We start from the raw sequence: 19,166 nt of genomic DNA, 5'->3' as shown, positions 1-19,166 counted from the left end.
ATATTCCCACGTGACCCCTCCCGTCGCGTCCCAGGCTGCGTGCGCGCGCGCGCACACGACCTGGGCGTGATGATCTCATTCGTGCGCGCCTGCGCGCGGCCCATGTTCGCCTCGTTGGTCACCCGCCGCTTGATGAGCTCATACTTGCGCGGTGGTGTCAGCGGTTTGCTGCCCACGGTGCTCCTCCCCCCGGCCCACGCACGGAATCGCTCACCATTCAGAGATTCGGACGCCTGTTTGCACGCGCCATCCCTGGGAGGGCGGTGCTGCTCAGGCCCGTCCTTTTCCAACCCCGGGACCCGGCCGCTGCCCCGCCTCGTATTTGTGCGGCGCCTGCTGGCGCGGCTGACTCCGGCGCAGAGAGGCAGGGCTTGTAGGCGCACCAGCTTCGGAGGTCGAGCCGGACTGAGAGTGGAGACCGGCGGCGACGCGGCTGGGGCTATGCTGGGCAAGGATTACATGCTGGCCATCATTCTGGTCAACTGCGATGGTGTGCACGGAGGGGCCCGGTGGGAGGACTGGGAGCTGAAAGGGGATGAGGGAGCGCGAAAGGCTACCCCGAGGCTCAAAGACAGGGAAGGGGTCGTCTCTAGGTGAGAATCAGGACACAAATAAACCCTTATATTTGCGCTGCAATATCCAAGATTGGGAGCCTGGACCGTCAGCCTGGACCTCCAGCATAAGGGTTGATTAGGTGTTATTCTGAACCTACGAATATGCCTTTCCTCTCCAATCCCGTGTTCCCCCTTCACATTCCATGTTCCTGTAGATGACTTGTGGGGGGACCAGAGTCTGGAAGGGGAGCCAGGCCTGCCCCCTGGCTGGAGGAAGATCCACGATGCTGCAGGTACTTATTATTGGCACGTACCTAGCGGTAGCACCCAGTGGCAGCGCCCCACCTGGGAGCCAGGAGATGCAGAGGACCCAGGCACGGTAGGTGGAGTGTGAGGATGGGGCCTGAGGCCATGTATGGACCTAAGCCTGCTGCTACACTGACCTAGTCCCCTCTCTACAGAGGACAGAAGGGATTTGGGGACTTCGGCCCCCCAAGGGGAGATCCTTCTCCAGCCTGGAGAGCTCACTGGATCAGAGGTAACAGGGATAGGCTAAGAAAAATGAAAGGCTTGGCACTCAAAGATGCAGCTGGACCTACAGTCTGCTTTCCAGCCCAGGTTCTAGACGCTGTCCTTTGTTCTTGGCTCTGTCCCATGTGCTTGACTCTCAGCATTTTGAGTTCCAAACTCTGTCTTTTGCCACATGTTCTTTTCCATATTCTGGGTCCTGACATCATGTTCTAGACCTTGGCCACTGTCCTGGGCTCTGTCCATGGAGGTTCCCATCCTGTGTTCTAGGGTCTCATCCTGATTTGGGGCTGTGGTTCACATTTTCGATCCTGCTCCATGTTTGCAACTTTTATTATATGTCCTGTGTCCTCAAATTCGAAGTCACACTCTTTATGTTACATTTATTTAATATGTCCTGGGCCCTGTCCTACTCTGGTTTTATATTTGGGACACTATATTCTGGGTCTTATCCCACATCTTGTGCCCATTAAATAGTCTGGGCCTCACCAATGTCCCTTCTGTAGGAAGTGTGATCCCCTTACCAGCTCTGCTCTGTTCCAGTAACTCTTTGTCCTGGTATGGTGAGGAATCCTACATCCAGAGCATGGAGCCAGGGGCTAAGGTAGTGGAGCGTCTCCACCCTCTCACTCTCACTCGGCATTGGGGAGGGACCAAGGGGAAGGTCAGGGGTGGGATTGGGCTGAGCAGAGATGATCAAGGGTGAAGGGAGGGGGCATCAGAGGGTTTATATGTGTGGAGCCTGTGGTATCTTCCACACTACTGCACTTCTGCTCACTCAGGGCCCTCCTGTCCTTTCTCCCAACCCGTCAGTGCTTTGCAGTCCGCTCTCTGGGCTGGGTAGAGGTACCCGAAGAGGACCTGGTACCAGGGAAGAGCAGTATTGCAGTAAATAACTGCATCCAGCAGCTGGCCCAGACCCGCAGCCGGAGCCAACCCCCAGATGGTGCCTGGGGCGAGGTGAGCTGGCCAGCTCTTCAAGGGGTTCAGCCCAAGTTGAAAGCAGAGGTCGTTGTCCCTGAATTGCCTATATGCCATGGCGACCACCTTTATCTGAGCTCCGGGCTGCCCTCTGTCCTTGGCAGGGCCAAAACATGCTGATGATCCTGAAGAAGGATGCCATGAGTCTGGTGAATCCCCTGGACCACAGCCTGATCCACTGCCATCCTCTGGTGCACATCCGTGTATGGGGTGTGGGCAGCTCCAAGGGCCGGTGAGGACCTTACATCCCCCCAAGTGAAAGTTGCTCCTTCCTCCCCCTGCAGGCTGTGCTCCCCACTGATGCTGATCCCCTGTACTTGAACCCCCGAACACAGATCCTCTGACATCGACCCAAGCTCTGCCTCCCCTGCCTGGTCCAGCCCTGCTTGGGGAGGGTGGGCCCAGCTCAGCAGGGACGAATGGGGGAGAGCCTGAGAGTCTGGGCTGATTCTCTCCTGTGCTCCCACATGCTTCCGGAACAGTGACAGGTGAGTTACAGCCAGGTGCCTTCAGCCCCAGCGCTGATCTCCCTGTCCATCCCTGCCATATCCCTTGCATGACTTTCTAGCCTCCTGCAAGCACTACATGTCCCTGCCCCTACCCAGCTTCTACCCCAGCCCCATCTCTGACCTGCCAGGGACTTCGCTTTTGTGGCGGGTGACAAAGACAGCTGTATGCTCAAGTGCCATGTGTTTCGCTGTGACGTCCCTGCCAAGGCCATTGCCAGTGCCCTACATGGGCTCTGTGCCCAGGTAAGAGCCAGGAATGGGGTAGAGAATGTGGGATGGAGCTGGGTCTGAAGTTGCCAAGGCGGTTGCGGCAGGGTGGTATTGGCTCCCTTACCTCCATTCCTCTCTCCGTGCACCTCAAGCTAGCTGCGTTGTTTTTCAGATCTTGTCAGAGCGAGTAAGGGTCAGTGGTGATTCCCCTTGCTGTTCCCTCGATCCCATCTCCCCTGAAGACCTGCCACGGCAAGGTATGGGGAGGGAGGTGCTGCATTGCAGCAACAGGCTGTTTTGGTGAAAGATGAGGGAGTCCTGGTTATTTGGTACTTCCCTGCAGATACGGGACTTCTGATGTGTCCTGGTCCCAGGGATTCTAGGCCCTAAATTGGAGGCACATCTGTGGTCTTTCCTTTATCTTCTGCTAGCTCCAGCTCTCTCAGAAAGGTGGGGGAAGGGGTGATTGAGAGAGCGCCCAGCCCAGCTTGGTGTATATTTTCAGCGGAGCTGCTGGATGCGGTGAGCCAGGCTGCTCAGAAGTACGAGGCACTGTACATGGGGACCCTGCCAGTCACCAAAGCCATGGGTGAGGACTGAGCGGGCTAGAGGGGGTGGCAGGCTGCCTAAGGCAAGGGGAAGGTAGGTGAGGTAGGGTCTACCACTATTTCTCAGCGCGCTTCCATGGTCCTACACAGCCTGGAAAGTACCACCCTTCCAACCCAGGATTCTAAGCCCAGCCCCGGATATTCTCTTCCCATCTCGTTGAATCCCAAGTCAGTGAGAGGGGTCTAGACACCCCCTGCAGATCCCTCCTTCTTTATGTCTGGGAGACACCACGGTGCAAATGTACCCCGTAGGCATGGATGTGCTGAACGAGGCCATTGGTATCCTCACCACCCGGGGAGACCGGGATGCCTGGGTCCCTGCCATGCTCAGTGTGTCTGACTCTCTCATGACTGCACATCCCATTCAGGTACCAGGTGGTGAAGTTGGGGGCTGCGGAGGGGTGGGCAGGGATGTTGGGGGTCATTGCTTGCTGCTAGAAGAGCTCAGTGGGTCCAGCCAGTGGCTGGCCCTCTGGTGACTAGGCCTGGTGTGGGCAGGCAGAGGCCGGTGCAGAGGAGGAGCCACTGTGGCAGTGCCCTGTGCGCCTTGTGACCTTTATCGGTGTTGGCCGCGACCCACACACCTTTGGCCTCATTGCTGATCTGGGCCGTCAGAGCTTCCAGTGCGCGGCCTTCTGGTGCCAGCCCCACGCAGGGGGACTCTCTGAAGCTGTGCAGGCTGCTTGCATGGTGAGTTGGGTGGGCATGGTGGGTGGGGTTACGCTGCATTTTGCTTTGTACTGGTGACGGGCTCAGGATTGGCAACCTCTCCAGAAATCACAAACCAGTGATCCCAGGGCTGACTATGGTTCACTGTTTTGGCCCTCATGCTGTTTTCAATAAGCTTTTATGAGTTGCCTATTTAAAGACTATGACATTTCACATAATTGTTATTCCTGTTTCTCTTAAAATATCAGAAGCTCTGCCACTAGATCCACATGCATACATTTCAACATTCAGCTGGAATTATGTAGGGCTGTGCCCTGTAGGGTGGGTATTGTCTTTCCTTTTTGTCTCATTTAGGTTATTACCTGATATCTGTGGGCATTTGAGTATTGGACCTCGCACTCTTCAGCTTACTCATTCAACAAATATGAGTTTCTGCAGGGTACCAGGCACTGGATGTGACCCTGGGAATTCAGTGGTATGAGGGCACAGCCTTAGGTAAGAGCAGGGACAGACCAGAAGGAAGTGGTACACCACAGGATGATGGAGATGGCCGCTTCAGGGGTTCAAGAAGGCTACCTGAAAGAAGTGATAGTAAACTGAGAGTTGAAGGTCTAAGGAGAAGTTAGCGAGGTGAAGGGAGTAGGACAGAAGGTACAGAAGGTGTGCCAAGTACAGGGAACCTCAGCTGTGAAGGCGAGAGAGATGTTAGTGGATTAGAGTTATCTGAAAAGCTCTGGAATGCAAGGGGAGAGGGAGTGAGAAAAGGTAGAAACCAGGTCATGGAAGAACTTACTGGTCAGGGTGATGAGTATATTTTATCCTGAGACACTTTGAGCCTTTGAAAGGTTTTGAGCAGGACAGTGAGGTCAGGTTTGTGGATCAGGAAGTATCGGTGAACGATTTGGGAGACATAAGTAGGAAGACCATTTAGAATCCTGTTGAGTTCAAATGAGAGAAAATTGGGGTAGTTACATAGGGACTGGGATTTGGGTTATAGACTCTTCCCTTGACTAGGGAATCCACTTTGTCAGGGGCCAGGCACTCCAATGAGAGATAGAGGAGAGTCAACATAGTGGTAGGTGTGGTTTAAGAGCACAAGTTCTGCAGTCAGAATTAGGTTTGAATCCCGGTTCTGCCATTTTCTGGCTAAGCGACCTTGAGTAAGTCATGTGTTCTCTAAATCGCAATTTCCTCATTTGCAAAATGGGGATAATAACACCTGATAGTTATGTTACATTATACAAAGCATTTAGCACAGTGTCCAGCCCTCCTTAATGCTTAGTAAATGCCAAGTTTTATGTTTTTGTTATTGAGCTACCTGGGAATGCTGCACAGGCTCCGATGTGGCAGACTACAAGCCTCATATGAACCGAAGCCTTGGCCTGCAGAAACTTTTCAGGGCGTCCAGGGGCAGAGAGGAGCTGGATCCTCACATTCCCCTTCTCCCTAGGTTCAGTACCAGAAGTGTCTTGTGGCCTCTGCAGCTCGAGGCAAGGCATGGGGTGCCCAGGCCCGTGCCCGTCTGCGGCTCAAGTGGACCAGCTCTGTGGACTCCCCAGGAGGTCCCCTGCCTCTCCCCTTGCTGAAAGGAGGGGTTGGGGGTGCAGGGACAGCCCCTCGAAAGCGGGGCATCTTCTCTTTTCTTGATGCCTTCCGGTTGAAACCCTCTCTGCTCCATATGCCCTAAATTGATCTGGGAGGACTGGGGAAAGAGGTTTTGGGTCCATGCCCAACTCTGTACCCCTTCATTCTCCAGGGCCTGCAGCCTCTCGCCGCCCCACCCCCTTCTCTGCCTGCCCCTCTGACCTTGCACACTCTGTATTTATTGCCCAAATTATTGTTTCTTTGGGCGACTGAGAGGCCCTGCACCACAACCTAGGCCCCTGGCTGTCTTTCCCCTGGGTCCCTCCTGTGTTCCTTGCCCCTGTACAGCCCTGGACAGTTGGCTCTACCTCAGCAACACTTTATAGCAAAATCAGTACAAATAAAAATCCCTCAGTGACCTCACTGGGTGTGAGTATATTGGGCCTGGGACAGGGCTGGGGGATTAACCACCTGTATGAAGCGAGTGTGTCGGTGCTTGTTGGTGGTAGCTGCCTGATGGAAGTCTGACTTCATTCAACAAATATATTTTCTAAGGTTTTCTCTGTGCCAGGCACTAAGCTAGGCACTGGGGATGTAATAAAATAGGGTTTTCACTTTCTGTCTGAAAGGGAGAGAAACAAGGTCAAATAAACAAGATGCAAGATATATGTAGTACTAGGAAATCCGAAGACGGTTGTGGGAGCTCAGATGAGAGACATAACCTGGCCTGAAGCAGTACTAGGCTTCCTGAAGAGTTGACATCTGAGTACTGACGGAATTCTGTACCAGTTACGAAGCCTAGACAGTATAAATGTGCAGGGCAGTGGTCAGAGGTGAGGTTCTAGAGGCCTCCCTGGTTAGATCACAGAGGGGCCTATGTGGGGCAGGAGCTGCTGCTGGTTTCAAGTTGCTCCTGAGAGAAACAAGTGGAGAGACTGGACACCGGGGACTAGGGCTCCTAGAGCGCCGCCTCCTGGAAGACAGCCCCGTTTGTTGCCTTGTGATCAGGGACCGGTGCAATTTTAGTTGGAGATTTCGAGTCCCTTAGGGAGTGGATGCGAGATCCCCGCACCGGCTCTCGGCGTTTTTGAACAACCGTCCAACCAGGAAGGCTCCAAGGAACCAGCCAGGGCGGGGCGCCCCGGAGCAACTACGGTTGGCGGCCGCTCCGGAAGTGACGCGCTGCCCCGCTGGCCGTGCGGAAGCGGAGATGGCGGAGCTGTACGTGAAGCCGGGTGAGCGCGGTAGCGCTCCGCGGGCGCTGGGTCCTGCACCCTGCCCGGGCGGGGGGCGGTAGCGAGGCGGAGTCAGTACCCTCCATCTCCCCGCGGCTCCCTTCACACATGCCCTCCCCTCCGCAGGCAACAAGGAGCGCGGCTGGAACGACCCGCCGCAGTTTTCCTACGGGCTGCAGACCCAGGCCGGGGGACCCAAGCGCACTCCGCTCACCAAGAGGGTCGCTGCACCCCCGGATGGAGCCCCCAGAGGTGCGTGGGGGCCTTGAGTGCAGAGAGCGGCGGAGAATGGGTGGTGCCAGGGATTAGCTTGTCCTGGGGGCCCTTTTTGCGCCCCTGAGGAGTCTAAGAGGTTGGAGTTCCAGAAAGGGCCTCAGGGCAGGCCCTTTTCGAAGCTCTTCTACTGCCCAGGTCAATAGTGGTACTTTGGTTTCAAAAGAATATTTCTATGCATTTATCCAAATTGATCTCATCCAGACCTATGGTTTTAATATAGTTTTTAGTCTCAAATTACTTTCAAATTTTATTTTCAACCTGGATCTCTATCCATAATACCATAGCGGCATATCCATTTGTTCTACACCGTCACTTGGCTATATAATAAACATCTCAGACCTAATGTGTTATCCATTCACTGATGCATTCATTCATTTGTTATCATCTACTGAGCACCAACTATGAGCCAGGCAGTGTTTAAGGGCGAACTAGACAGCACTAAAGAAGACAAAAAGGTTTCAACTTTCATGGAGTCCACACTCTAGCTTTGGAGACAGACAAATGAAATAGTATACGGGCTCTGCAGAGAAATAAAACGTGATGTGAGAGTGACCAGGAAACTGAATTAGGTGCCTGAGGGGCTGACATTTAAGCTGGAATCTGAATGATGATTAAAAGCTATTTACGCAGAGATTAGGTGTTAGTGTGTCCCAGATACTGGAAATAGTACAAAGGCCTTGTGAACAAGTTTGGCAAATTCAGAGAATGAAGGAATACCTCGTAGCTAGTGCACAGTGGGCTAGGGATAGAGATAAGTAGTAGGTAGTGCCCAGTTCATAGTGGGTTTTGTTTTAATCTATGTAAATTTGGAAGCCACTGAAAAGTTTAGAGGGCTGCCTTTTTCTGTGAGCATTTCCCATGCCAATAGGTAGGGCTGTGGCCCTGAGAAAGAGGCTGATTCAGCTCTCTTAGCACCCCTTTATTTTCCACACTGTAACACTGCAATGGAATGATATAAGCTAGTTTCTTAACCTTGGCACTATTGACCAGATAATTATTTTGGACCAGATAATTGTCATGAGGGACTGTCCTGTACACTGTAGAATGTTTGCAGCATCCCTGACCTCTACCCACTAGATGCCAGTAGCACCCCTCTAGTTGGGATAGCTAAAGGTGTCTTCATGCATTTTTCCTGGAGGCAAAATCTTCCCAGATTGAGAAATAATGACTGATTTACGTTAAAAAACAAAACATGGAAGATTTTAGGGAATTTGTGGAAAGTCAAATTAAGAGGCTTTTATGGTAACATAGGCAAGATTTAATGATGATCTGGACACGAATGGGAATACTGGAGGTGGTAGGAATTGATGAATATGGAATATATTATGGAGAAAGTCAGGAATGAGTATATATAGGAGGTGAGGTTAAGAAGAATCAATGTAACTTGAATTTTTGCTTGAGGAACTGGCTGGTATTGTTCATTGATATGGGAAGCCTGGAGAATACTGGTTTTAGGGAGAGAGGGAAGGCAAGCTTTCTGTCTTGGCCATGTTAAATTTGGGCTGCTATTTTGGGGAGTGATGTAGGCCATAATTACAGAAACGAATCACCATCATATGGATGGTACTCGATGTCAGGGACATGACGAAGGTTACTTAAGTCTCCTTAAGGATGTGGATAGAGGCCCAAAGAGGATCCAGGACAGAGCCCTAAGGCTGAGTCGAGAAGGAATTAGCAAAGGAGACTGGAAAATAGCCAAAGATGTAAGAACAAAAGTAAAATTGACTCTGGGAGAGAATCAAATCTTGACTCAACCATAATGAATGCTGCTAGGAGGTCAAGTAAGAGAAAAGTTTTGACACACATAGCGATGACTGATGACCCTAAAAAGCAGTCTATGGAGTGATAAGCGCAAAAACCCAGCTGGACTGGGCCGAGGAGAGAATGTGAAAAGAGGGAGAGAAGTAACTATACATAGACAGCTCATTCAAGAAATTCTGCTGTGAAGCAGATAAGAAATGGGGGCGCGGGGTTACCTGAAGGAGGAATGCTAAGAAAGGGAGGGCTTTTGCTTTTAAGATAGTATACACTGGAGCGAGTCTGTTGCAGACAGGATGGCTCAGTAGTGGGACAACTGATGGCAGGAGAAAAGGGATAATTGCACGACGGAAGCCTAGAGAAGGCAAGAGGCTGGGGTGCAGAGTTCAGCTGGAGAGATGGCCTCTGATAGCAGGAACCTTTCATCTGTTAGAGGAGGAGGAAAGTGGCCACTGATGCGGGTGGGTTAATATAACTGGTAGTGAGAAGATAAGACTTTCTGTTTAATGACTTCTACTTTCTCAGTGAAATATGAGGCAGGGTTAGAAGTAGAGATGGCAGGGAAAGGAAAAGAAAGTAGGAAGTTTAGAGAAAATAAGTTGTGAAAATAGTTCTGAAGAGTAGAAAAACAAGGCAAAGTGTAGGATTTCCAGGCAGCATTGGATGCCTTTTAAAATCTGTAGCCATGAATTTACTCCTCAGCATGGTTGTTTTTCTCCCCAACAAGTGCAGGCAAGCTGGGTTTACCAGGAAAGTGGGACAATGGGAGGGGTAAGTGAGGTGTTTATAATAAGGGAGTGATTTTAATGCATGGTGAAATCTGAGTAGCTAGCTGGAAGAGTAGGAGTGGTTTTGGAGGTGGTACAGTGTTATTGAGAACATGGCAGAGGGGAATGAGAGGCTGAAAAAAAGGGTAGAAAATGATCACTGGAGGTGAGGAGGTCAAGACACCAAAAGGCCAAATTATTAGATGAATTAATTATCCATGTTGATGCCTAAGAGTAAATTCTTGACTTTTTGCCCCCAGTCTTCTTTTCCTGTAGTGGTTCCACCATCCTATTACCAAAGTCAGAAACCAAGAGTCATCTTTGACTCCTCTCCCTCACCCTCAATCCACCAAGTCCTGTTGCTACCTCCTCCTAAATCTGACCACTTCATTTTCCCCTCAGCTAGTCTTTCACTCAAGTCCACCAGCACCCTCTTTCCCGGGCTATTCCATTAACCCCACAGCTGGTGTCCCTGCCTCCATTCTTGACCGATTCTCATCAGTTTTTCAGAGAGCATATGGAACAAACATCTTGACTTTTCCTGGCTCTTGGGCACTGCCCTTCACTGATCAGGTCTTAACTTTGTGAGCACTTTTTGCTACACTCTAACCAAGCAGCTGCACCTATATTCTTAAGCATTGCAACCCTGTAAAATAAGTGCTCATTACTATAATATCCCCATTTTACACAAGAGGAACCCATGCTCAGAGGTTAAAAGTAACTTGCCAGACGTCACCTAGTGAGTGGGCTGGGATAAACTCAGATGTCACCTCAGAAGGCCTCGAGCAGTCTAGGTAGGTCCCTTTATTCCTTTATCACTTCATCTTTGTAGCATGCAACATAATTGGTAATTTTCTTGTGCCCCCACCCCCGAATTTAAGCTCTCTGAGGTCAGGAACCTGATCTGTCTGGTTTACTATTCTATCTCTGGTGCCTTGCACATTGTCTGGCACATAGTAGGGACTTCATGAATATCCATTTTTGAATGAATGTCTCACAGAGTAGCCCTCCTTAGAATGCATGAAGTTAAAGAGTTGAGCTTCGTGCCTATTTCAGCCATGCTTGCTTGATCCTACTTTACCTTTTCAGTCCCCAGCTCAGAGACTTCTCCTGGGGCCCCCCCAGTGGGGCCTCCACCTCCTTCAAGTAAGGCTTCTGGGCCCCCACCTGTGGGGAGCTATCCTGCCTCCAGTGTGGAGCCCACTGAGTCACCAGTCATTGAGTGTGAGGCTCTGCTGGAAGACGTGCTGAAACCTTTGGAACAGGCATTGGAGGACTGCCGTGGCCATACAAAGGCAAGCCCTGGCACATCAGTGGGGTGATGGGAAGGGTTCTTATCGACAGCCAGATGCAAGTATGGCTCCCAAAGTAGATCCTCTGACCCTATGGGCAGTGGTGCTCAACCCTGACTTACAGGCCTCTTTGGAATCTGCTAAGGACTTCCCAGAAAAATGACACAGGATTTCAGGAGGGTTCAAGGGATTTCTGCAGACCCAGTCAGTAGAAGAAGCTTAATTCAACTCCCATTAGTGATGGTGACAAGCCTGATTTCCATACCTCTAGGCCATTTAGAGCAGACCCTGCTGATGTGCTCAAGGAGAGAGGGGGGAACCCCCTTTTACTGTTAAGTTCTCTGGAGGCAAGGGAACTGAGGCTAAGTAGCACTATAGAATGAGTTTCTGGGGGTCTGAGAAACTCTGGAAATTTAAAATTTCTAGCCTTACAGGCATTTTTCTTAGGAAGAAATTCCATAGGTTTCATCAGATTCTCAGTGGGGCCTCTAACCTTTGGGTAAAGAACTAGAACTTTTAAGATTAAGTGTCAAGTTCCCGGGCCAGAGAGAACGGTTCCCCTGCCCTGGCTGAACTGATAGCACTGACTCGGACGGACTTTCTATCTCTCAGAAGCAAGTATGTGATGACATCAGCCGACGCCTGGCTCTGCTGCAGGAACAGTGGGCTGGAGGGAAGCTGTCAACGCCTGTAAAGAACAGGATGGCTCTGCTGGTGCTAGGTATGGGTGGGTCCCTCGTTAGAACTAAGTCCCTCATCCTGGCATGGCTGGCTGAGCTGGAGTAGGTGCTGAGATTTTTGACTGGTTGGGAGGGGAAGAGTGGGAGCTATGTCTTTTGCCCCGACTGCTTTCTCAGTCTCTCTCTCCTCAGAGCTTTCAAGCCACCAGTGGGACGCAGCAGATGACATTCACCGCTCGCTCATGGTTGACCACGTGACTGAAGTCAGTCAGTGGATGGTGGGAGTTAAAAGATTAATTGCAGAAAAGAGGAATCTGTCTTCAGAGGAGGAAGCCGATGAAGAGACATCCAGAGCTGAGGAGAACCAGACCGTATCAGACGGGCAACAGACTCCATAATCCTTTGGGTTCCCCAGACTCGCCTCACACCGTCTGCTATGCCTCGGCATGGGAGGCCTTCTCTCACTTGGCTCCCTCTTACCACTTGGGAGACTCTCTGCCCGATTGGGGTCCCTGGCCTGACTCACCTCAGGGGAAGAGGCCCCACCTGGGTCACAAGGAGGTCACTTATTACCCATAACATATGCATTTCAATAAAATCTCACTGGTGGGTCCCAGGTAGATGAGGCCTCCCTGTGCCATACTGATCCCTCCTGGTGTCCTTGACTTCCCTGCTCCCTGTGTACCCTAAAAACCTCTGCTCTTCATTCATCATGAATGGCCTTGCTAAGAATGAGCAGAGTACAGTCTGCTGCTTTTTCCTAAATGAGATCTCAATGTACATCCCTTGCTGGGCTGAGTAGCCCTATCTTTGGATGATTTCATTTCAGCATGAGAACAGAGGTTCAAATAGCATGGGGAGAATTTTCTGTCAAGAAAAGGAGACTGCTCTATTTTTACTGTATCACCCTTGAGGTATGCAAGTGCTATGGAGATTAGAATCAGAGATTAAAACATAGCTGTATAAATTGAAGGAGAAAAAGACCAGATTGCTGAGATACGGGATCGTGCCTTTTTTTCCTTTGTGGGGGGGGCATGATTATGACTCCTTAATCTGACTTACCAAATAAACTGCCTCACTTGGGGCTTTAAGGTCTCTTCTAACCCTTTGAGGACAACAGAACCAGGTGGAGGGGGCCTGTGAGAAGAGCTGGTACAGGTTTTCAGTGTTGGAATAAAGGGATTGGTACTTGTAGGTGGGAGGCAGAAAAGGCATGGGGAGAGACGGGAGGGAGGAGAAGGCTAAGAGGCTGGGGCAGCGCCTCTCTTATCCCTCGTCAGGATAGGGATTACTGGAGCAGCCTGATTCCAGGAAGGCTGCTTCCTGGAAAGGCTGGAACAGGCTACTGCTGTTTATGGTTTGGCAGCTCCTGTAGCCTGCCAAGGCTGGCTCTGATTTGCACTGGAAGTTGGACCAACCAGAGCTGGGCAGGGACCGGGGACCTCTGGTCCTAGCCAGGTCTGCTGGAGCCATTAGCTGTGGGGCTGAGATGGGAAGATCAGCATTGAGAACACTGGAGCCAAGGCATTTCTTTGAATGTTTTACTAAGCAGTCAGAAAATGACACACTCCACCCCCCAGGCCCTGCCTCAGCCCCTGAGCATAGAGGGCTGGGGGTTGAGAGGAGTGCCTACAGACCAAAGAAAGTAGAGCTAAGGGCTTGGCAAGTTGCCCACTCCTATCCCTGGTCTAGCTGCCTCAGAACTAAGGGAGGCCCAGAACCAAGTCACTCCCTTCCAGATTAGACGAGGCCAGTTGGCCGTTGGATACCCCAGGAAGAGGTGGCAGCAGCGGCACGAGGGATTCCTCTAAGTCCATACACGGGTCATCTTAACTGGATTAGATGTCCATTTCAAATTGTGCGTCATCTGGAGAGAGAAAAGGCAGGACTGGTTGCTGGGCTGAGTGTCAGTCTCAGTGTAGAAACCCTTTGGAATTGAGCCCCCACTCTACTTATTCAGGGCATTTAGAATCAAAGGCATTTCTTAATTTTAGGTAGGTCCTGCTTTCCTTACCAGGTGTCTCTTCCTCTGTCTCCTTCTGCTCCTTCAGCTCCTCCAGCTTGGAGGGTGGGGCTGTTGGAGGAGTTGTGACCCCGGGAATCTGAGGGAGGCAGCAGGGGGGTGTCCGGGCAATGGGTGAGTTCTTGCACTCCAGCAGGAACTTTCGGTCGTAGATGATCCTGGTGCCTGTCAAGGGGCAGGGGCTAAGTAAGTGGCAGAAGCTTGGGTAGAGAGCTGTTTGGGGCCCTGATACAGGCTTTTTAGGGACCTGGGGGTCACATTTCCCTGTTTTAAAGGGCTACTGCTCTACAGCCCAGCCAGGATCTCGGATGACTAGCCTTCACAGCACTAAGACTTCCAGGCTTAACCAAGATGTGGCTAAGCAATGGGGACATCCCAGCTGGTCGAGGCAGGAGCTTTTGGTTTAGGGGAGCTTCAAGTCGGTTCTAGAAGGAGCACTGAACTTGGAGCTCAGGTACTGCAGGCTACTCCTCTCCAGCTCAGCGACTTCACTGCTTTGGTTCACAAGGTGGGGCCTCGACCTCCAGCCTCAGTTGGATCAGGAAGCCAAACAGCAGATGTGAAGGCGGTTCACCCAGTGCTGCCACCCGGGCTCTGATACCATGCAGGGAGGAGCTGTGTTCCCCATGAAACAGGGACATAATGTTCTTATCCTGACCCCTCCCAAGTCCTATCAGGCTCAGCCCCACCTAAAGGAACTTGGCACAGAATCGTGTCCTCAAAGGGCCCTGCTCTTGTTCTCCGCCCAGCCCTCGGCCCCCACGTGGCAGGAGGAACTCTAGCTGGGAGTCCAGCAGCTAGCTTCATGCTCCCAGATTGCTCGCCCAACCAGCCAGCCACAGATACCCAAAGCCCCAGTCCCCAACTGCCCCACCTGCTCTAGCTGCTTTGCAAAACCTGATGCTTCCCGCTGAGGCCACGCTCAGTTGGGGCCTCGGCTCCTATTCCGGGGCGGCAAAGTTGGCAGGGGCGGGTGAACAAGGCGCCCGGAGCCCAGGCCAGTGAGGATTTCAGCCCAGAATCACCCGGAAACTAGGCTTCGGCTCCCGCTCCTCCGCCCTAAACTACAATCTGTAGAGGGGACTGTGGACGAGTCCAAGGCCCGTACCTCCCCACCCACACCCCGCGACAGCACGCACGCGCTGGCTTGCCCGCTGCCTGCGGACCCCAGCCCGGCCCGCTGACCTCCCGGGGTAGTGGCGTATAGCGTGCCCCCCGGCGTGGTGCTGTAGCAGTCGGGCAGCCGATCTCTGCCCCCGGGAATCGGGCAGCTTGATGTGGACATAGCGAACAGGACGAGCAGGAAGGCAAGCGACTGGTGCTGAGGTCCCGGAGCGCAGCAGAGTCTGAGACGTACTCGGTCGACCACGTGCGACCGCAGCAACAACATCAGGACTACGTCACGCCCGGGGCGGTCCACCCGCCGTCACTCAACCCAAAGGTCCCGCCCTATCCGCGAGGGAGCATGCCCTCGGCTCTGCAAAAGTTGGAAGGAGTTCCGGGCCGCACGGACCTGGAGTTCCTTTTGGTTCAACATTGGCCAGCCGGCCTCTTGAGTGCTACAACCGCTCAGCTTTTTACTATTCACCTCTCGCAGCTGGTGGTTTGGGGACTGGTAAGGTACGGCACAAGTCACATGGATTAATTAATTCACCCATTCTTCTCAACAGTTTTGGACAGTAAACCACTATCATTAGCCACATTTTACAGGTCAGGAAAATAAAGCCCAGAGAGGTTAAGTAACTGGTTCAAAGGCACGTATCTTGTAGGAGGAGGAGCTGGCATTTAGACCCGAGTGTATCTGATTCCAGGGCCTCTGCCCTTCAACACAGCTGTGTACTGCCTCCCGTTAATCAATGAGAATACAGGATGAAAAATGCCTCTATGGCGTGGAGCACAGCTAGAAGGGGAAGGGCAGGGAGGGAGGGTGGGCTTTCTGGAAGAAGTGATACCTGGACTTATAAAGGTTGAGGGGTAGGAGAAGCCTGCTCTTTGATCTCTGTCACACCTAAGTAACCTCAGGAAACTAAGGAAGGGCAGGGGGCTGGTGAGGAGGGCTTGGTCTCTAGACCTCTGGAAAGGAAGATCAGAGTCTGGCCTTAGAAGATTTTTGATGCAGACACAGTGATGTGAAAGGAGGCAGGAGAGGTGATGAGAAAGTAAGTACTAAGTCTAGTGCCGATATACACTAAAAACCTCCACTTGATCTGGTTGTCCTGTTTGGCTTCCTCAAAATCAGTATACCTCCACCCCGACCCCCCAAATGAAGTATTGACCACCTGACCTCATGCATTTATCAATATTACATAAGCTCTGGCTTTATCCGATTTTCCCTTACCTCTGATTTTTTCACTTGTTAATTTAAAAAAGACTATTTTATAAGTTAGTGCTGCTCAAACTTTAATGTGCACATAAATCACCTGAAGAACTTGTTAAAAATGAAGATTCTGATACAGGAAGTCTGGGGTGGGACCTGAGATTCTAGGTTTTTAATAAGATCCTGGGTGATGCAGACCCGTAGGTGAGCAGGTCCTTAAAAGCACACTTCAGGGAGCAAGGATGTGTACATTTTATGTTCCAAAAAGGTTTCTGACCTCTTAAAAAGTGGTGTATGCCTAAATGAAGTGTCTTAGCAGGTCTGGAGGGTAAGGCTTGGGAAGTAGATTGTGAGGAGACATCTATGACAAATCAGCTTTTAAGCAAAGTGAGTAAATAGTCTGTTCCCGGGGAGTAGGGGATGGGATAGAGGACAGTGAGATTGAAGGTGAAGACTCTAGCCTAGTGAAATGGAGTGGGCAAAAGGGCAGGACTGTGATGATGGAGAGAAGTGTGTGTGTGGGGGGTGGGAGTGGGGGTGGGAGAGGGAGTCAGACATACAGAGGAGGAAGGATAAAGGTGACTGATTAAGGATGGAGCGAGGGAGAGGGAGATAAGTTAGGGTAATTCCCAATCTCCTGCCTTCAGAGTCTTGGTAGCTAGTCGTACCATGTAATGTAATAGGTAAAACAAGGGGAAGGGACTACCTTATACTGGGAATGTATGATGTGTGTGGAATGCTCAGATGGAGAAGCACAGTAAGGAGCTAGATATACTGGTCTGAAGCTCAGAGAGCTCTGGGCTAGTGATTCAGATCTGAATGGAATGAAATCCAAGAGTGAGGGATAGGATCACCAGCGGAGAAGATACAGTGAAAGAAGAGGCTTGGGCACGTCAACATTTATTTAAGGGGTAGTAGAGGAAGAGGATTCCAAAAGAGTCCGAGAAAGACCAGCCAGAGTAGGAGAACTAGGAGAGAAGTGTCAAAGGTTTTCAAGAAGGATCAATATGGAAGTGAGGTCTCTTTTCTATTAATCTCTACTACAAAACAACAGCAGCACGTACTACTACTATAAGACTGCTGGTAGAAGCTTACTTTTCTTGAGATGCTGTGTGCTATAAGGGCTGGGGAACTAGGCAATAGGCAGTTGGCTTTAGAGAGAAAGCCAGATTCATCATCCATGCAACCTGGATGAAGGACCAAAAGTTTAAATCAGAGGATCAACACTGATTACCTATTTATTAGAGTGTGGGAGCTTAAAAACAAAACAAACAACAAACCTATGCCCAGGCCCCAACCCCAGAAATCTGACTAAACCTACAAGGGAATATCAGGTCTCTACCACTAGGCAAATTACAGTTGACCCTTGAACAACTTGAGTTTGAAATGTGCAGGTCCACTTATATGCAGATTTTTTTCTATACAGTTGGCCTTTTATATCTCCACATTTTGAATCCACAGGGCTAATCGTGCATTGTTCTATGACATTTTATATAAGGGACATGAGTATCTCAAATTTGGGTATCTACGGAGGAGGGTCCTGGAACCAATCCCCCGTGTATACCAAGGGACGACTGTACTTTGGACTCAGCAATACCATCAAAGTAAAACAGGTAAAAAGTAATCACAAAACAGGTTTGCAATCTGATCATTAGATTTATGATCTTGTTTTCCAAATTAGGTCTCAAGTTTCAGGTTCCTGCTGTGTGTTTTTTTTAACGTGGTCATACTCTTAAGTTTTAGATATTTAAAACCATTTTTCTCTTACTCATTTCCTAACAGGAGAGAGAGAAAGTAAAGGAAACTTCCTGTTGGCAAATGGTGACAAATCTTTGAGAATGAATAGAAAATGCAGTGTTATCAGACAGAGTCCCTCATTCCAGGACAGGGTTCACTGGAAGACGTCACAACCAGCTCCACTTCTTGATAGAAGACATCTAGGGCTAGTTAGAGAACAAGATGTTCAGGAGCTGTTTTCCTACAGGCTTGTTTGCCTCTTCCTGGTTTACAATGTGGTCCAAAGGTCTTACTTAAACAGTGGGACAGAACCGTGCAAACTAAATACTCCTCTCTGTTTGGCTTGAAAATATAATATGACCAGCCTTTCCCTTCTACAAGCTACCTAAAACTGAGGATGGTCCCCTCATGCACTAATTTTGAGGTTGGGAGAAAGATTTGACCAGAATGTATAAGAACAGATGGAAACTGTAGTTTCACTGAGATTTCTTACCTCTGATTAGGAGGTACCACCATTGGCTGTCCAACTCTCTTCTTCGGTCTGGTTAGCTGAGGTGATGGGATTTCCCCTTTGAGAGCAGGGACTGAAGGAAGCAGACTGGCCTATAAAAGGGCAAGTCAGCACACTGTAGCCACAATAGATTTAAAGGGTCTTAAAACATCAATACTTTTATTGATAGTGGAATTTTTTTTTACATTGAACACTACTAGAAATAAGTGGGTCCAGAAACCTTGATGATATATTTTTATTCCTTGAAAGAGTTGTGATTTTCATAGGGTTTGATTTATGCCTCAGCAGGATGTTTCTTAATGACTTGAGGGCACACTATGGATGTGCAAAGTTTTCTTCTGTCTCCACTAAAATCTCAAAATCAGTACTGGCCACCATAACAGTGGGCTTTTGATTCCTTGTGAGAACCAATGGTAGGGGCCCCTCAAACCTCGGCAATGTAAACATTGTATCTAGTGGCTTTCAGTATTTTCATACCATATGTTCTCATTCACAAGAAAAAGAAGAAAATCTGTGTGAGACCTAGGAGACTCCTTGGAGTTCACTTATGTTCAATTTCATTTTCAGATGAGGAAAGTGAAGCCCAGAAATGAGAAGTTACTTGCCTAAGGTCATACAGCTTCAAGTGGCAGAAATGAAAATAGAATTTAGGCCCTGACTATTGTTTCACTGTAGCCATCCTGCCTCCCCCCAAATCCCTTGTAATTTTGAAAGTAATTAAGTTCTTACCTGAGCTAAATTTAATCCAAGGTTCAGGTTGGTGAAAAGCAGTAAAGTAATGCCAGGAAAAGGCAAGACAGAAGAAGAAGAAATTGTGGCAGGCAAAATGGGGTGAGGAATAGGCTACTGGGATCCAAATAGAAAGAAAAGAAGGCAGTGCTGGTAAGAGGGCAGGGAAGAGGGTATTCTAGATAACGACTACCAAGT

At 50.1% G+C, this 19,166-nt stretch overlaps 3 protein-coding genes across 7 annotated transcripts; 2 read left to right on the top strand and 1 right to left on the bottom strand.

Moving 5' to 3' along the window:
* Nucleotides 1–77: 77 nt before the first annotated feature.
* On the top strand, nucleotides 78–6,788 carry APBB3 (amyloid beta precursor protein binding family B member 3). 4 transcript variants are annotated; one of them, XM_088798651.1, is made up of 13 exons: nucleotides 78–490; nucleotides 770–933; nucleotides 1,016–1,092; nucleotides 1,626–1,686; nucleotides 1,896–2,042; nucleotides 2,168–2,295; nucleotides 2,546–2,551; nucleotides 2,701–2,815; nucleotides 2,955–3,039; nucleotides 3,288–3,371; nucleotides 3,643–3,758; nucleotides 3,889–4,080; nucleotides 6,652–6,788. In XM_088798651.1, exons 1-13 carry the CDS (start codon nucleotides 103–105, stop codon nucleotides 6,667–6,669), a joined length of 1,581 nt encoding a protein of 526 aa, XP_088654777.1. In that variant the 5' UTR covers nucleotides 78–102; the 3' UTR covers nucleotides 6,670–6,788. The 4 variants fall into 4 exon arrangements, with proteins under 4 accessions (XP_088654777.1, XP_088654778.1, XP_019595801.3 ...); XM_088798652.1 differs by lacking the exon at nucleotides 6,652–6,788 and adding an exon at nucleotides 4,414–5,652; XM_019740242.3 differs by lacking the exon at nucleotides 6,652–6,788 and adding an exon at nucleotides 5,510–6,066 and having other exon boundaries at nucleotides 81–490.
* Nucleotides 6,722–12,297, top strand: SRA1 (steroid receptor RNA activator 1). The gene is made up of 5 exons (XM_019740207.3): nucleotides 6,722–6,878; nucleotides 7,005–7,130; nucleotides 10,769–10,974; nucleotides 11,584–11,692; nucleotides 11,844–12,297. Exons 1-5 carry the CDS (start codon nucleotides 6,854–6,856, stop codon nucleotides 12,047–12,049), a joined length of 672 nt encoding a protein of 223 aa, XP_019595766.2. The 5' UTR covers nucleotides 6,722–6,853; the 3' UTR covers nucleotides 12,050–12,297.
* Nucleotides 12,298–13,178: 881 nt separating this feature from the next.
* EIF4EBP3 (eukaryotic translation initiation factor 4E binding protein 3) lies at nucleotides 13,179–18,169 on the bottom strand. Of its 2 annotated transcripts, none has more exons than XM_088798660.1 (3): nucleotides 14,814–18,169; nucleotides 13,666–13,839; nucleotides 13,179–13,518 (listed from the first exon to the last, which is right to left on the bottom strand). In XM_088798660.1, coding segments are annotated over exons 1-3 (426 nt in total). In that variant the 5' UTR covers nucleotides 15,065–18,169; the 3' UTR covers nucleotides 13,179–13,517. The 2 variants fall into 2 exon arrangements, with proteins under 2 accessions (XP_088654786.1, XP_088654787.1); XM_088798661.1 differs by having other exon boundaries at nucleotides 14,860–15,484.
* Nucleotides 18,170–19,166: the final 997 nt, after the last annotated feature.

This window comes from Rhinolophus sinicus, chromosome 5, assembly GCF_057876585.1.
Source record: "Rhinolophus sinicus isolate RSI-liver-muscle chromosome 5, RSI-T2T, whole genome shotgun sequence".
Classification (NCBI taxonomy): Eukaryota; Metazoa; Chordata; class Mammalia; order Chiroptera; family Rhinolophidae; genus Rhinolophus; species Rhinolophus sinicus.
This window is presented reverse-complemented; position numbering and strand designations above follow the sequence as displayed.

Excerpts from the sequence above, each read along its gene's own strand:
- EIF4EBP3 (XM_088798660.1), bottom strand. The coding sequence starts at position 15,064 with ATGTTGTTGCTGCGGTCGCACGTGGTCGACCGAGTACGTCTCAGACTC. Across the intron at positions 13,840-14,813 it reads GGCAGCGGGCAAGCCAGCGC|GCACCAGGATCATCTACGAC; the intron begins GTGCGTGCTGTC and ends GCCCCTTGACAG.
- SRA1 (XM_019740207.3), top strand. The coding sequence starts at position 6,854 with ATGGCGGAGCTGTACGTGAAGCCGG. Across the intron at positions 6,879-7,004 it reads GGAGCTGTACGTGAAGCCGG|GCAACAAGGAGCGCGGCTGG; the intron begins GTGAGCGCGGTA and ends TCCCCTCCGCAG. Across the intron at positions 7,131-10,768 it reads CCCGGATGGAGCCCCCAGAG|TCCCCAGCTCAGAGACTTCT; the intron begins GTGCGTGGGGGC and ends TTACCTTTTCAG.
- APBB3 (XM_019740242.3), top strand. The coding sequence starts at position 103 with ATGTTCGCCTCGTTGGTCACCCGCCGCTTGATGAGCTCATACTTGCGC. Across the intron at positions 1,687-1,895 it reads GCATGGAGCCAGGGGCTAAG|TGCTTTGCAGTCCGCTCTCT; the intron begins GTAGTGGAGCGT and ends CCAACCCGTCAG. Across the intron at positions 3,372-3,642 it reads GCCAGTCACCAAAGCCATGG|GCATGGATGTGCTGAACGAG; the intron begins GTGAGGACTGAG and ends TGTACCCCGTAG.